Genomic DNA, 16512 nt, shown 5'->3' with positions numbered 1-16512 from the left:
AGCGGTGTTTTAGTCGTAGTGCCAGGACAGAATGCTGTTCTTGATTTGTCTCAACCAATAAATGAAGACATACAATAAAACTACTCAAACTAAATTTAATCATTTGTAATCTCCTTTTAATCTTTTTTTATTTTTAGACCATTGGGAGAATGTTGTTCATTTATCCGACATGAAAATGTACAAACGTGTTGTAATTTTGGCATGAAAATGGGAGCATTTCCATGTTGAATAGCATTATCCGTGAAAATGTAATACCGTAATCGCCCGCAAATAAACTAATCCATACGACGAAATAACGAGTGATGACACCCACACTAAAAATGTTTACAATTGCCCATTTTATAGTGCAGCCAGTACAAAAATGTAAGATCCCAAAGCCCTTTAACATCATATCAAACTGATATTACAACCCTATAAAGATTGAATTTCAGCAGCGCAAAAGCATACACAAGGGGAAAGACTTTTTCGTAACTGCTAACAAGCTAGGCTAAACTTAACTCCTAACCAACATAAAAATATCTTACAGTAGTGGCAATGTGTCACTCCAACATACTACTACCTTGACGCCGATTTCTACATTCTTTTTAGTCAAGGCTTTTGCATCTTGTGTCAGTAGTGAGGGTACATGAACTGTGAATAGATAAATGAGAGAATAGTCACATGTGTGAGTTCACTATACATTTTTTAGTGTTAAGAGCAGATGTACTATCATGCTAACTTGTCCCATACTTAAAGTACTAAAAATTGTAGACTTCCAATCTCACATTTTCACCGATGAGGCCATACAAATGATAGTTTTAGACAAGTACTTTCTGGAAAAACTGAGATTTCAGACTCCTGGCCTCGATTGCACATTGCTGTGTTTTCACTCGTTTTTCGAGGTCTGTATTTATAGGATTGGCCTAGCGGTGCTATCGCTAAGTGAACCTTTCGAAACACAAAGGCCACATTTTACCAAATACAGGAGTTTAAAGTAAATGCACGCTAAAGCCTTTTGCAAAATGTCCAAACAAAAATATTCTACTGAATTGAAAAAGGAATATCCACCCATGTATTTTCTGAGCCACTTATCTTCACGAGGGTTACAAGAGTGCTGGAGCCCATCTTAGCTGTCTTCGGCCAGGAGCTGGGATACACCGTGAACTTGATGTCAGCCAATCATAGAAAAAGAAATTAGAGGACTTTTTTTGTTTTTTTAAATAATGCATACGAACAAAAGTGCTACATTCACTGATTTGGATTTTTCAGTACTGGACTCTGGGGACCTATCCAAGTGGATTTTTAAGAAGCAGAGAACACCTTTGAATGCTCTCCAGGCAATCACTGAAATTCATACCTGTGGACAAATAAGTCTTGGATGAACCTTACATGGATGTTTTTAGAATGCGGGACAACCATGCGCCCATGGGGGAGAACTTGCTAACGCCAGGCAGGAATGCCCAAGTTGAGATTCAAAGCCTGAACCTCAGAACTGTGAGCCAGATGTGCTGATCTGCCTGGAAGCATTTTATTTTTGTCTTAAAACCATCTGTTGACATTAACAAAACCAACGTCCATAGATAAGCCCACCCAAGTCTAGACCTTATGTGTCTAATGGGGTCGACTTTCAAAAAGAAGGGCGTGCATGCATGCAGACTCGATAACTGCGGTGGTGTTCATGTTGAAGCAGCGCCAGGATGAAAAGCTTTCCCTCTCTGGCGAGCGGCAAAGTGATTTACATGTGCACTGCACCGAAGAGGCAGGGCAGAGCGTTTTGGGGTCAGGGAGAGCACGAGCACTTCCATTAATGCTGCAATTATGCGTTACGCATCCAAGCCGCAAGGCCGAAATAGACATACAAAGCATGCGTCGGATGCTCGGGGACGCTGCAGCTTGGCTCGGGCTGCCGCAACAAGTCCATGCTGAGTGCAACGAGCCCGAGAGGAAAAGCCTTCGTTCCCAACACTCGAGACGCCGTTTCCTGCCGCTAATCTTGGGCATTGCGTTTCTCTTATCTCAGCCAAAGGTATTAAAGAGTCCCGGTGCGCGTCTTGACACAGCCTTTTTGTTAGGAAGGGGATCGGAGTAGTATGCAGGGAAACCCTCACCTATTCGCACATTTTTCTCAAGTATTTGTGGCTCGCAGAGTAATTTTGCGCTTTTTTTTTTTTGAAACTGCAAGATTGCAGCAAAGCCTAATAGATGATGTCAAACGTAGAGTAATGAAATGATGCATGTGATACTGAGATCTTTATATCTCAGGCAGGAGCTAAGTTTAGTCTGGCTTGTTAACATAATTTATGGAGAGTCTTCACCACGTGTGTGCTTCTCGTAAAGGATATTTAAAAAAATCCAAGCTAACAAATGATGGAAGTCAACCTAGGTGGCTATACCTTGTGAATACTCGAGTAGACGCACTAGCAATAGCTTCAATCAGCACCTATTCATGTTCATCTTGCACAATAGAAATCAACAGACAGGCGGCCATTCACACACTTTGTCATGTGTCTTTACTGTGATTGCTCCTCTCACCAAGTACCCTTGATAACTGCCACCTTGCACAATAGAATTAAATGACAAGCACAGGGCTATCCAAACTAAGGTCTGCGGGCCATGTGCGACAAATAACATTGAAGACAGCCCGTGATCCTAAATTTCCTTGCCTTAATATATTCGCATGCAGTTTTGCCCATCTCTTGCCTCTAGAGAAAACTGCAGGAGGCTCATGAAAATTTGTTTGAAAACAAAAGGAGCCGGTGGTGGTGGTGGGGATTTCTTGTCAGGGATTCAGACTCTTTGTCTCTGTGTCAATTGGTAAGCGGGGCCACTAGTTTACACACACGCACAGGCTTGTGCACATAAAGCACAAATGGATGTGGGTGAGGGGATGATTTCAATAGCGCGATACATCAGACTTGTGCATGAATATTTGGGCGACTCACTGGATAGAAAAATGAGCCTACAATAGGTTCATGTTAAATTTCCTGACATTAAACACTCAGTGCTTGGGAGAAAACTGCACCCACAACAAATCTCGTTCACTTCAATGCAAAATAAATACCTTTAATCCAGTTGAAAAGCCAGCATTTTGAGAAATGTAGCAAATTTTTGACAAACTCTGTGAATCACCTGTAGGAAAAAAACAAAAAATGTCACAAATGACCAACCACTGTACAATGAAGTGAATGATGAGATTAAAAGAAACAAATTTAAATTTCAAGCCATATTCATGAGACAGGCATTATCAGACAGATATTTCCATGTGACAAATATTAAGAAAGTTATCAATCTTTAAAAATGTGAAAATCCAGCACTTTCTGGCCAATGTTTTAATGGAAAGACAATTTGGGTTTAAGTGTGATTTTGTTTGTTGAATCTGAGTGTAACATTTTCAGAACTTTTTTAATCTTGATCCTGTTTTCCAAAGGTTTACATCATTGTAAAGCTTACTGAACTCAGAAACAGACAACACAAACAGGTTAACTTTAAGTAACTAAAGAAAGCCGAGAGCCCAGGTTGACAAAATAATGGGCAAGGTCCAAACAGAGTGGTGCTGATGGCTGTCACACAACGTGTGTTTTTATTTTTTTTTTTTAAAGATGCATGATAAAACAAAAGCATCCAAAATTAAAACCACAAACACTCCTTCGATTTTTCTGTATGTGGCCTTCGGAGAAAAAAAGTTTGGAAACTACTGGACTAGAGATAATCCCGTTAAAAAAGTCAGTGGCATGCTTGGTCAAGCACTTGCATCTGCATTCACTTGTGCAGTGTCATGTCCCATAATCACAGTTATTAATAATAACCCCTATCTTGGATAAAAGAAATAAGCACAGCATTGTTGTTGTACAACTGGAAATAATGCAGTACAAAAAAAGTCCACCACCCACTGAGAGAGACACAGGCACGCAAAATGTACTATAATGAATGGGATAGCTTGTCACAGGAGTTATTAATAATAACTGTCACGTTGCACAATAGACATAAACAAACTGATCATTTGTTCATTGTGTGAACAGAGCCTTGTGAAGTAGGATTTTTTTTTTCTTATCTAAATTGTATCCAAAGTGTATTTTTTCCACACCTAACGCGGATGGCCTTCTTATAACTACTGCATTTTGGCCACTGACGTGTTTTATTGTGCCTAGATTTCCACGGGGGCCCCGCACTCTCTCGCCGGACTGTCTCAGAGTCAGTCCAGACCCTCCAGCTGACATACTTAGACCTGCTTTACACTTTTTACGCTGCGGTCAGTGTTGGGCCCTCAGGGAAAAGAGTAGTGACTGCGGTTTGCCACAAAATCCTTCATATTATAAGTGGAAACGGGGGATTGTATCGGGTTAAGTGCCAGTTTTACAGGCTAATTGTGAAGCTGAGAGGCACGTGAAGACTTTAGCGTTTGGGCGAGAGCTAACTGTGAACAGTCAATTTATTGCAGTTTTGCGTTTTATGGTGAGTCATCCCAGATTTGTTACCGCGCTTTGCTCAAAATACAATGATAATGTATAACTTTTCAGAAAGTTTTGTCACTCATCTGTCGGGTATACGTGGTTCAAATTTGGAAGCCGTCTGACAAAATCCCGGCCTGAATTTTCAAATTGAGTGATTAGACTTTTGTATTTTATGGTGAGATGCCAAACTTTGTCACTGTACTCTGCCCTCACGCAACTACTGTACAAAAATACAGTTTCAATTCAATGCCATGATATACTATAATACATTGCCCTGTCTCTCCGATTCTGTTGCTGACATTACACCAAGACACGGCAGAACAGTATATTTTATTTATATTTTGGCTAAGGAAAGGGGGGCGTCCCCAGGGCAACTAGTTATTTAACAATTGCTCCAACATGGAATTTCATCATTCAAAATGGCTGCCTGCTGCAAAAGGTATATGAAGAGAACTTGTGAGTGAAATGTAAGCCATCTGGATGCCACAACTCCTTAAATGGCGCATCATCAAACCACACACAAATGATTCAACCTACCTCAAAAAGTCTGCATTTTTGTGCTACCTATCTGATGAGTTTTCTGTTTGTTCGTTGAATTTGGTCGCAATCAGAGAACATTTCTGGGAGGTACTCAATTTGGATGGAACTAAAATGGCCCCTTCTGACCAAGATGGTTGACTTTTTGTATATTCCCAGGCATATTTTTTTTTTCCCCCCTCCATGTTGCTAAAGTAAACATTTAATCTGGTTCTGACTAAGTGAAGAAAAATAAATGAACGTAGGATACCCGCTGGCCTACCTTCAAATTCAATACCAAATGGAACACCCCTCGAAATAGACACTGGTCATCTATCTCAAAATGTAACGTTTGCGAGATTTAAATTAGGGTGAGCTCGGCCGCGGTTTCGGGAAATATTCCGCTGGTTGATGTATTGTTATTTATAATCTGGGACAAAATACAAGGGAATAAAGAACCACTTCTTTGCGCGAGGCTTTTCTCCCGAATTTCGTCTGTGGAATTCGAAAGAGAATGAGAAGTGCCTCCGTGCCCCGAAGTCTTTTTTATTTTTGTGGCATCCCGAGACATCTGCCCCACTCGCCATCTGCCTCCTGCCTAAAATCCCGCGGTGGTCAGACCGCATCTTTGCAGTAATCTCACCCCCTTCAGCCGCGTTGTCAACTTCACAGCATCTATTTTGGAGCAGAGATGCAAAAACTTAAAAGATTTGATGTTCGTGGACGTTCTTTTAGTTAGTTAGTACTTAGTTAAAATAACAGAACTAATAAGAATAGTTCACAGGTGTAGTAGTAGTTACTGAGCTGTTTCACACTGAACAAAATGTTCACTGGTCCTCTGAGAATTGGGACTGACTGCACTTGTTTTACACTGTCATTTAAAAAACATTGCAACTGAGGAATAAATTTATGTCTGAGGCTACTTTAAGCACTACTATGAAACATGCAAAATCAGTAAAAAACTGTGAGTACCTGACAGAGGACAGCATGAAAAAAACTCAATTATATAAAGATTATATTTGGAGAAAAATTATAAAATTTCACCAAGCTCCCTTTGAAAAAAGAAAAACTTTTATATTAGCATTAATGTGAGGGTAATAAAGTATTGAAGACATTTTTAAAGGAATTTTTAAAATTATTTTTAATTTAAAACTATATATTTTTAATAATATATGAAATCTTATAAAATACATTTATTCTTAGGAGAAAAAAAGGCATGTATTTTAAAGCTATACATTTAGGAAAAAAACATTTTTTTCTTTTAAAAAAAGGATTTCTTGATAATTATTTTTGTAAAGCAGTTGTTTTTTTTAAATTCAGAAGTATATATTTTTTTCTCATGTAAAGATGCTCTATTTTTTAATAGGAAATCACATTTTTCATTATTTATTTTTTTAAGGATTCTTCCGAGAATAAAGATACTATATGAGAAATATGAACGAATATGATTATGAAATTTGTGCAGTAGTTTTTTTTTTTTTTGAGTGTCTGACAGAAGAAAAGCATTTTTTTTTAATGCTTCCAAATCAATGGGGATCTCTTTTGTTCTCCCTCTCAGCTGGTGGACAGGAGAGTGGGCAACGTGCAGCCGCTTGTGCGGCGGGGGTCAGCAGAGCAGGACGCTGCGCTGCATGAGGAAGGTGACCTACCAGCGGGAGGAGGCGGCGGCGCACTCCCTCTGCCCCGTCGTCTCACCCGCGCAGCTGCGGCCCTGCAACACGCAGGCCTGCCCGCCCGCCTGGAATGCGGGAGCCTGGTCCCAGGTAAATTCAAAGCATGCAACAACGTGTCGCACACCTTTCATGCTTTGCTGCGGTGGGTGGGTTGGGGGGCTGCTTCTGAAACGACGTAGATGCAAACTTATTCAGTAATTTAAAAAAAAGCTAAAACCCTCAAATGCAATTCGAATTTCATTGCCTATTGAAGCTAAAGAGAGAGCGACTCATAGGAGGTAGTTACATTTTTTATACATTAAAAAAATTGAAGAAAATCATCAAATTTCATCCATTTCTTTTCTGAACCGCTTATCCTCACAAATGTGGGTCCCAGATATCAATGGGCAGGAAGCGGGTTACACCGTGAACTGGTTGCCAGCCAATTGCAGGGCACATCAAGACAGACAACAGTCGCACTCACGGTCACACCAAGGGGCAATTTAGAGTGTCCGATTAATGTGCATGTTTTTGGGATGTGGGAGGAAACCGGAGTGCCCAGAGAAATTCCACGCAGGCACGGGGTGAACATGAAGACTCCACATATGCGGGGCCAAGATTTGAACCCCAATCCTCACAAATGTGAGGCCAACACTACTACACAGTGCTGCCTAAAATACACAGTTGAAGCCAGAGGTTTACATACACTGTGGAAAAAAAACACACATTTCATTTTTTTGTCTCACTGTCTGAAGTAACATCAGACTAAAATACTCCTGTTGCATTTGATCTACCGGTAATTATGTATACTGATATACAAGGAATTTTCTTCTTGTTTCACAATGACAAGAACACATTCACTATTTCTGTAAAATTTTCCAGTTATTGCATCTTGTGCGAACTGGGCTGGGATTTGAATCCCGGTCCTCAGAACTGTGACGCCAATGCTTTCACCAGCTTCTCCACAGTGCCAGAATAAAATACCTTTATTTAAAAAAAACAGATGTATGGGAAAAAAATCGTCCATTTTCAAAGATAAATAACTTGAAAACAAGGTGACGGTTTGTAGATGTCAGTCAATTCCAGAAATCACAAAAGTCAAGTGCACACGTGCGTACACATACGCGTACACACAAGCGCACATCATTTGCATAAAAGTTTATCAGACTTATTTTTAAAGCTTTGCTGCCCTCTACTGGACATTTTTCCAACTGACAAATTGCTAAAAATAAAAAAAATATATTCGTGCGCTTTTCCCACATGTTCAAACGTATATAGGATGAACCCCGAATTAAATAATTAAAAAAAATTATGTATATGACATAAAATAATGTAAAAGTATTGTTAATCATTCTTAGATCCCTTGAAGTCTCATACAAAGTATAAATGAAAGTCTATTATTATTGTTATTCATGAGAAATATTGAAAAAAATAGTATTCCAAACAAATATACCAAATTTTTACATAAAAAAAGTTATTTACTTTTGTGAAAAGATGAAAAATTTTAAAGACCATTGTAATGTTTTGAAAGAATAGTTGTATTACTCTGTATTTTAAAGAATTATATTTGGACCTAACCTTTTTTTTTATTATTATTATTGAAAATATCCCAAGAGAAAAGTGTTCAGTTTAAAAAAAGAACATTGGCGAGGAAAAAAAAAGTCAGAATGTGATAAGTATGAAATTATATTTTTGGCCGGCTGAGGTGTGGCACCTTGTATGTTTGTGTGGTCGGTGTGGCATTGTGAGTGGGGGTGTCGTATGGTCTCTTAAAACCTCCCTGAGGAGCATTTACACCCCCACCCCTCCACCCAACTGTGTTGTTGCATTGCCAGATTATCTGATGGTTAGAGGTCACATTCGTTTGTGACCAGTGCCTGTATTGCGTTTCATGTTTGGCTCCATATTGGAGCCTCAGTCAAGCAGTTCTGTTCTGTTTCGGAGCCCATCTTGTTTTGAATTATCAATGCATGTTACTTGTTCTAATTGCCAATTGATTATTGAGTAGAAAATGTACTGTAGCAGGGTTACATCTCGATTGCTATACTTAATGACGTTTTAATAATAAATTATACCAAACAAATAGTTTCATTTTGTAAATCATAAACCAGATTTACTAAAAATATAAAATTGATTTGAGTTTCAAGTTCACAATAAAGCATACATAAATATGCAAACACAACAAAAAAAAAAGATCTACACGCCTCTAGCTCCTCCAAAAAACAGTTGTTTCAAAGAAATGGTTTTGCCCCAAATTTTGTCATCTTATAATTATCAATGGCTTAAGATTTTTTTTGTGATTAGAAGTTGGGTATTTTATTACAAAGTGTATATTTTTGACAATTAATTTCAAATTTCATTAGCGTAAAAACAATTCTTGAAAATAATTGCAATCTTACAAGAATTCATCCAAATATATTTAGACAAAAAAATAGATATATTTTAGAGAAACAACAAGAAAACATATACAAAAAAGAACAAATGAAAAAAAATCAAGAAAAATTAACTTTTTATTAAGTTTTATATATTTTTTTTCTAGAAAAAAAGTGTCAATCTTTCAGAAACTTGAAAGAAGCTTGAAATATGCATTGGAATATTTTATACTTGGGAGAAAAAAGGAGAATATCGTAACTTGAATCACTAGCCAAATATCTGGATGGGTTGCTTCAGAAGTAGATATAAAGTTTTCCCAAAAAGTGTAACGTAATCCACCCTCAGCGAATCGCAAGCAAGGTTACCCAAAAAAAAATAAATGATAATTTGAGGTCCACATGTTCACGCCACAAACGCCTCAGAGGATGCCACCCGTGTTTCACCGTGTCTCCTCGCTCGCAGTGCTCCAAGAGTTGCGGCCGCGGACTGAGGAAGCGAAGCGTGTTCTGCCAAAGCGGCGACCCCGGGGCAGCAGCGGCAGTGGTGCCCGACAGCATGTGCGGACAGAACCAGCGACCCAAAGCCCAGGAGAGCTGTATCCTGCGCCGCTGCCCCAGGAACGACAAGCTGCAATGGATGCACACTTCATGGGGGGAGGTAGGAACTTCTCCTCTGTGGACTGGCTTGTCAGTACCGGACATACTATATTGCATTACATTGGGAAGGACATTTCACTCCTCCAAGTAGGAAATGAGATTGAAATACTCTTTTTTTTTGTCATTGTAAGTTGGAGTCTTATAAAAATATTGTCTTTTGTTGCTGTTGTTTAAAAAGGATGTATATTTTTTAAGATAAACTCATTTTTAGGGTGGTGGATTTTTTTTTCAGGAAAAGAAGGCATGATTTTTTTTGAAGAAAAGAGGAAAGGACATATTTCATTTAAAGGTTGTTTTTTGCTTTAAAAAACAGTTAAATTGGATTCGAAAATAAAAATAGATCAATTTTCAAAAATATTTTTTCTTCTGAAGAGTGCATATTCGATTGAGTGAATTTTTGGAAATAAAGTTGTATATTTACAGTTGAAAAGTATTTGTACTTCTGTTCTGAACATTTTTGGAAGGGGTCATCAATTACTTGTGGTTTTTCCCTATTTGTGGCAGGTCTAGATGCCACCCCCACCCTCTTGGTATCATTTGTGTATTTTCAAGGAAAACAAATAATAATCTTTTATGCAAGAATACATTTGTATGTGGGGTGGGGGGGGGTGGAGGTTGTGGGGGGGGTAAATTTTTTTTCCCCAAAATAAAGTAGTAGTTTTGCAAATTTATTTTTTTGTTAAAATATTCATTTGTAATTTAAATTTTAAAAAAGTGTACAGTGCAGTTCAAGAATAAAATGTAATATTCTGAGAATAAAGTTGTATTTTTCAAGAAAAACTAATTTTTCCAAAATACTTTTTCAATTAATTTTTCAACCTCTGACTTTGAAATGCAGATTAGAACAGCGCATAAAGATGGCGTCCCTACTTGTAAAGTCTTTTCCTTTCGGCTTGTCCCGTTAGGGGTCACCACAGCATGTCATCTTTTTCCATCTTAGCCTATCTCGTGCATCTTCGTCTCTAACACCCACTGTCCTCATGTCTTCCCTCACAACATCCATCAACCTTTTCTTTGGTCTTCCTCTCACCCTTTTGCCTGGCAGCTCCATCCTCAGCACCCTTCCACCAACATACTCACTCTCTCGCCTCTGAACATGTCCAAACCATCAAAGTCTGCTCTCTCGAACCTTGTCTCAAAAACATCCAACTTTGGCTGTCCCTCTAATGAGTTAATTTCTAATCCTATCCAACCTGTTCACTCTAAGCGAGAAGCTCAGCGTCTTCATTTCTGCTACCTCAAGTTCTGCTTCCTGGGTGTTTCTTCAGTGCCACCGTTTCTAATCTGTACATCATGGCCGGCCTCACGACTGTTTTATAAACTTTGCCCTTCATCCTAGTGGAGACTCTTGTGTCACATAGAACACCAGACACCTTCTGCCAACTGTTCCACCCTGGTTGTCTTCATTCCTCTCCTTTCCAACACGTACCTCCATATTTCTAATTGTTCCTCTGCCTGCTCCCTGCTTTCACTGCAGAACACAATATCATCTGCGAACATCATAGTCCAAGGAGAATCCAGTCTAACCTCGTCTGTCAGCCTATCCATTACTGCCACAAACAGGAATGGGCTCTGTGCGGATCCCTGATGCAGTCCCACCTCCACCTTAAATTCTTCTGACACACCTATGGCACATCTCACCACTGTTCTGCTGCCCTCATTCATGTCCTGTACTATTTTAACATACTTCTCTGCCACACCAGACTTACACATGCAGTACCACAGTTCCTCTCTTGGTACTCTGTCATTGGCTTTCTCTAGATCCACAAAGACACAATGTAGCTCCTTCTGACCTTCTCTGTACTTTTCCACTAGCATCCTCAAGGCAAATAATGCATCCGTGGTACTCTTTCTAGGCATGAAACCATACTATTGCTCGCAGATACTTACTTCTGTCCTGAGTCTAGCCTCCTCTACTCTTTCCCATAACTTTATTCCTCTATAGTTCCCACAGCTGTGAACATCGCCTTTGTTCTTAAAAATGGGAACTAGCACACTTTTCCTCCATTTTTCTGGCATCTTCTCTCCCGGTACTATTCTATTGAATAAGTTGGTCAAAAACTCCACAGCCACCTCTCCAAATTGCTTCCACACCTGTACTGGTATGTCATCAGGACCAACTGTCTTTCCATTTTTCCTTCTGTTCAGTGCCTTTCTAACTCCCCCCTTGCTAATCATTGCCACTTCCTGGTCATTCACACTTGCCTCTTCTACTCTACCTTCTCTCCCATTTTCTTCATTCATTAACTTCTCAAAGTCCCTACTCGTAACATTGGGGGAAATCAATGCGGTTTGACATGACAAATGAACAAAATTCTGAAATGTATGAGTCTTCTGTTTCAGTGCTCCAAGTCATGCGGTCCAGGCCTCCAGAAGCGAGAGGTCCACTGTGGGGAGAAAGACTTCCAGGGCGGGTAAGAACTCCTCACAGTGATATCATTTTCATTGACGCAAATCCAGTCAGAAGTGTCCCGTTCTTTGGTGTTCCCTCTCATCGCAGGTTTGTGGAGTTTCCCGCGAGGAGATGCAGGAACCTCGCCAAACCCTTGGCAGTTCTCCAGCAGACCTGCGACCGAGGACCGTGCCCTGAGCTGGCCCGGGTCCTGGAGGGCAGGACCGTCCCTGGTGCCATGGTGTCAAGATGGTACTCTTCTCCGTGGCAACAGGTAGCCATCATCAAAATGACACACAAACCCACGGTTAGAAGATAGAGAAGTCCGTTGACAATTGAGGTTTTAACACAGTCACTAGCATGGGAAAGTGTCCCCTAACATTTTCCTGCTATGGTGTGTCCTGAGTACTAACAAATTCATCTTTGAACGAGATTAAAGTTGGATTGCTATGAAAAAAAAAAACAAAAACGTGATACTTTTGGTTATGCGGTGACCAATGAAAGTAGTGAAGAAGACAAGGATTAACAGCTCAATGACATCCTGGAGCAGCTGAGTAATAAAGACATCGACATCCTCCTACGTGACTTTAACGCTAAGATCGGCATTCGACAACAGGAACTATGAAGGAGTCATGGGAGGAGCTTTTTTCTTGGAGGGATAAATGAGAATTGGGACAGGTTTGCGAATGCTTGCACCCTCAACAACTCTGTGATTGGTGCGAGCGTCGATCGGCACAAGAGGAGCCGCAAGGTTTACAATAATAAAGGTTTTTTTTTTCTTTTAGATTTTTTTGGATTCCTTTGAAAAAGTGATTTCCCCCAAGACAAAAATAATTGTCATACAAGAAAAAAAAGTAAAAAGTAATTTGAAAATAATATTTTTCACATATGGCGGCACAGTGAAGCAGCTGGAAAGCGTTGGCCTCACAGTTCTGAGGTCCCGGGTTCAATCCCGGACCCGCCTGTGTGGAGTTTGCATGTTCTCCCCGTGCCTGCATGGGTTTTCTCCGGGTATTCTGGTTTCCTTCCGCATCCCAAAAACATGCAATAATAGGATAGACTAAATTGCCCCAAGGTGTGATTGTGAGTGTGGCTGTTTGTCTCTATGTGCCCTCCGATTGGCTGCCAACCAGTTCGGGGTGTACCCTGCCTCCTGCCTGTCAACAGCTAGGATAAGCTCCAGCACTCCCGCAACCCTTGTGAGGATAAGTGTCTAAGAAAATGGATGGATGGATTTCACAGAAATCTTTTTTTCAATATGCTGTTTATATTTTCATGACAAAGTTGTAATCCTTATAAAAAAATGGATAAAAAGTAAAAAAAGTGTGACAGTTATGCAAGTTATCGTTTCCAATCATTCTTTTTTTTTTGAGAAAATTATTAGATATTATTATTTTTCAGGACTTTTTTTATTGTCAAAAAATTAGATTGTGTTTTTGAGGACATTTTTTTTTCTTAATTTAGAGCGGAAAAAAGAGTATTTATATTCAAGGGAAAAAAATATTTGGATCTGTAAGTCAACACAGCGCTAGTGAGCAAACTGTGGGCAGGGAGCTTGTTGTGTGTTGCTACTCCTCATCTATTATGCATCAAGTCTTAAGGGCAACTGCTGATAGTTTGATGCAAGTCTGCGATTGGCGCTTGTTTCCACCAGAGAAGAGACGCTTGTCCACATCTGGCTGGACGGCATCTTGGTGCATTCTGCGTGTTTGCTTTTCTTCACAGCTTCTTTTTCTTTCAGTGCTCGGTGTCCTGCGGCGGGGGTGTCCAGACTCGCGGCATCCAGTGCCTGCGTCAAGGTCACCCGGCGGCCGGCTGCTTGCCCCACCAGCGACCGATCGCTTCGCGAGCCTGCAACACTCACTTCTGCCCCCGTGGCCCCCCACCGCCACAGCCCCAGAACCGGGCCACGGCTGTGGGGACCACTCTGAGAGGTAAAGTGCTTCAAAGTAAATGTGTTGCTGTGTCTGCATCAAGGCTTTGCAAATATTTTAGTCCCAGGGACCACTATAAGGGATAACCGTCCCCTACAATTGCTCCCCCAAAAATTCTCAAAGTTCCAAACGTAATTGTTCTTCTTTCTCTATCTCTGTGCAGGTGAGCCCCCCTGCATGGACCACTTCAGCTGGTGCCACCTCGTCCCCCAGCACGGTGTCTGCGGCCACAAGTTCTATGGAGACCAGTGCTGCCGGTCCTGCACCGGCAGGAGGCTCTAGAGCTCCCCCTACTGAAGAAGGAAAGGACCCAGACCCCTCTGAGGCGGACCGTTTAGAACTCTCAGAACACATAGAACTGCACCCGACAGAATGTGTCTGTCCTTCCTGGAGTACTTGACTAATGAACTGAGTAAAGAAGTAAGAAGATCAACAAACTGGAAAAGTAACATTTACTGTCTGTGGGACATTTGAGCTCTCCTCCTTCGTTGTTATTAGCTCGCCTCTATCGTGTGTGTGTTTCAAAGATCCGATGCCTTTATTTAACTTATTGCTCATGGCGTTACATTATATTGTGCAGTGGATCTGTGACGTGTAACTCACCCACAATAGACTTTCTCCACACGATGACATTTTGTACTTTTTATTTTCATGATTTCATTTCTTTTTTTTTTTTTTATGAAGAATTATTCGCATTTGGTGCACTTCTCCTGGTCCTGTTTTTCTACTTCCTGCTGCTGACGTACCCCCAGGACCTTCCATGCGTGTTGACACGGTGGAAAACATGCTTTTGTGTGCGTCTCTCCTCTATCGCTACGAAAATAATACAGCTTGTTCGAGAAGCAACCTCTGTTTTTGTTGATTTTTGTTTGTAAAATAATTTTAAAATTTACAAACCCCAAAGAAAATTCCAAATTCCAATGAAATTGGGACTGTGTAAAGTTTAAAAAAAAACAGACAGAATGATTTGCAAATCTTTTTCACCCTACATTCAATTGAATACTCAACAAAGACAAGATATTCATCGTTCAAACTGATCAACATTATTTATCATGTGCAATGAAATCCCTTTAAAGCACAATTTTGCCCATGTTTTCAAAATGTGGACTAAGACAGAACTCCAGTTCACACCAGTTTGGACAGGCATGTGTGCATGTCGTGATCCTATGGCTCCTCTTCCACTTATTCACGATAACTGCCATCTTGCACGATAGAAATGACCGCAATGACTTGAAAAAGTCCACAGAGTTAAAGAGCTTTGTCACTCACAGGCACACCTACACTGTATCATTAATCCTTCCATCCATTTTCTCCTGCTTATCTGAGGTTGGGTTGTGGGGGCAATAGCTATAACAGGGAAGCCCAGACTAGCAGGCTACCAGACACCAAGCGGTGTGTGGAGGCAAGTCAAAATATATCTAGTCAGAACTTCCCCACCTCACACACCAGCTCAGACTCCTTCCCTGGCAGAAAGGCGATGTTCAACGTTCCTGGCCCGGGCTACTGCAGCTGGGGATCAGATCGGCAAGGTCCCTGCTTTCGGCCATCGCATTCCCACTGCACCCGACCCCAATGGCCCCTCCCATAGGAGGTGAGCCCATGGGAAGGGAGACCCACGTTACCCTTTCCGGCTGTGCCCGGCCGGTCCCCATGCTTGCAGGCCTGGCCACCAGGCGCTTGCCTTCGGAACCCACCTCTAGGCCTGGCTCCATAGGAGGGGCGCTGGGGACCCGCGTCCGGGGAAGGGAAACCTCAATCCACTTGTATTTTTCATCCAATAAGGCCAATAAAATTGGTGTAAAGTTTAATGATACCTGTCACCTTGCTGACAAAAGTGGAACAGAACTACAAAATATAATCCACAGAGTAAAAGACAAAGTTTACAGCACAGTCGCTCATAAGATTGCGTGGATTGTAGCTACAAGATTAATATGCGATCACACCCCTCGACAGTAATCAGGCTGAATGCCAGATTGCGCAATAGCAATTAATAGAACAATTAGAAATAATCCAGTCGTAAAATGTCCAAGACATGTGTGCAATCTATATGTCCTACAATTATTGTCATTGGTCCTCATACCAGTTATTTATGGTAAAATGCACCATTGGAATAATCTACAAAACAATTCATGGTAGCAATGTATGCACCATATAATTCATGTTAATTATGCGCTCCACACCACATTGCACAATATAAACAAACACATCAAGTAGACATTGACTGTATTAAGAATTTTAACTACACATTAGCATTCATAATAATCATCAGCGTGCATGTGCTAAATGGCAACAGGTAAGAAGACTAATAGCTGCTGTCAGTTTGCATAGACGGAAATCAAGTGTGTAACAGGGAGTGTAATGTCCACACCGCCACTTTCCAATTTATCCTATCCAAAATGGAATCTGTCACCCTCAATTCCCTGCACCTCGCCTGATCGATGCAACTATTTCTGCACTGTATTTCCACATTTTCTCCCCCTCCATCTCAGGGGCTGGTTGTTATTTTCCTCACTACCAGCCTGTCACGTGCTTCTCCCCAGCCTTAGGCGCTCGTTTATG

General features: G+C 40.8%; 1 protein-coding gene across 2 annotated transcripts in view; it reads left to right on the top strand.

Annotated features, from left to right (window-relative positions):
• adamts18 (ADAM metallopeptidase with thrombospondin type 1 motif, 18) overlaps positions 1-14687 on the top strand; it is a 76020-nt gene extending 61333 nt beyond the window's left edge. For both annotated transcript variants that reach the window (XM_061815262.1, XM_061815263.1), the window contains 6 exons: positions 6505-6709; positions 9434-9628; positions 11971-12041; positions 12128-12293; positions 13761-13953; positions 14117-14687. In XM_061815262.1, coding sequence (XP_061671246.1) covers positions 6505-6709; positions 9434-9628; positions 11971-12041; positions 12128-12293; positions 13761-13953; positions 14117-14235 — 949 coding nt within the window. In that variant the 3' untranslated portion in view covers positions 14236-14687. The remainder of the gene's footprint in view (positions 1-6504; positions 6710-9433; positions 9629-11970; positions 12042-12127; positions 12294-13760; positions 13954-14116) is intronic.
• The last annotated feature ends 1825 nt before the right edge of the window (positions 14688-16512 follow it).

The sequence above is a fragment of the Syngnathoides biaculeatus genome, chromosome 3, assembly GCF_019802595.1.
Source record: "Syngnathoides biaculeatus isolate LvHL_M chromosome 3, ASM1980259v1, whole genome shotgun sequence".
NCBI lineage: Eukaryota > Metazoa > Chordata > Actinopteri > Syngnathiformes > Syngnathidae > Syngnathoides > Syngnathoides biaculeatus.
This window is presented reverse-complemented; position numbering and strand designations above follow the sequence as displayed.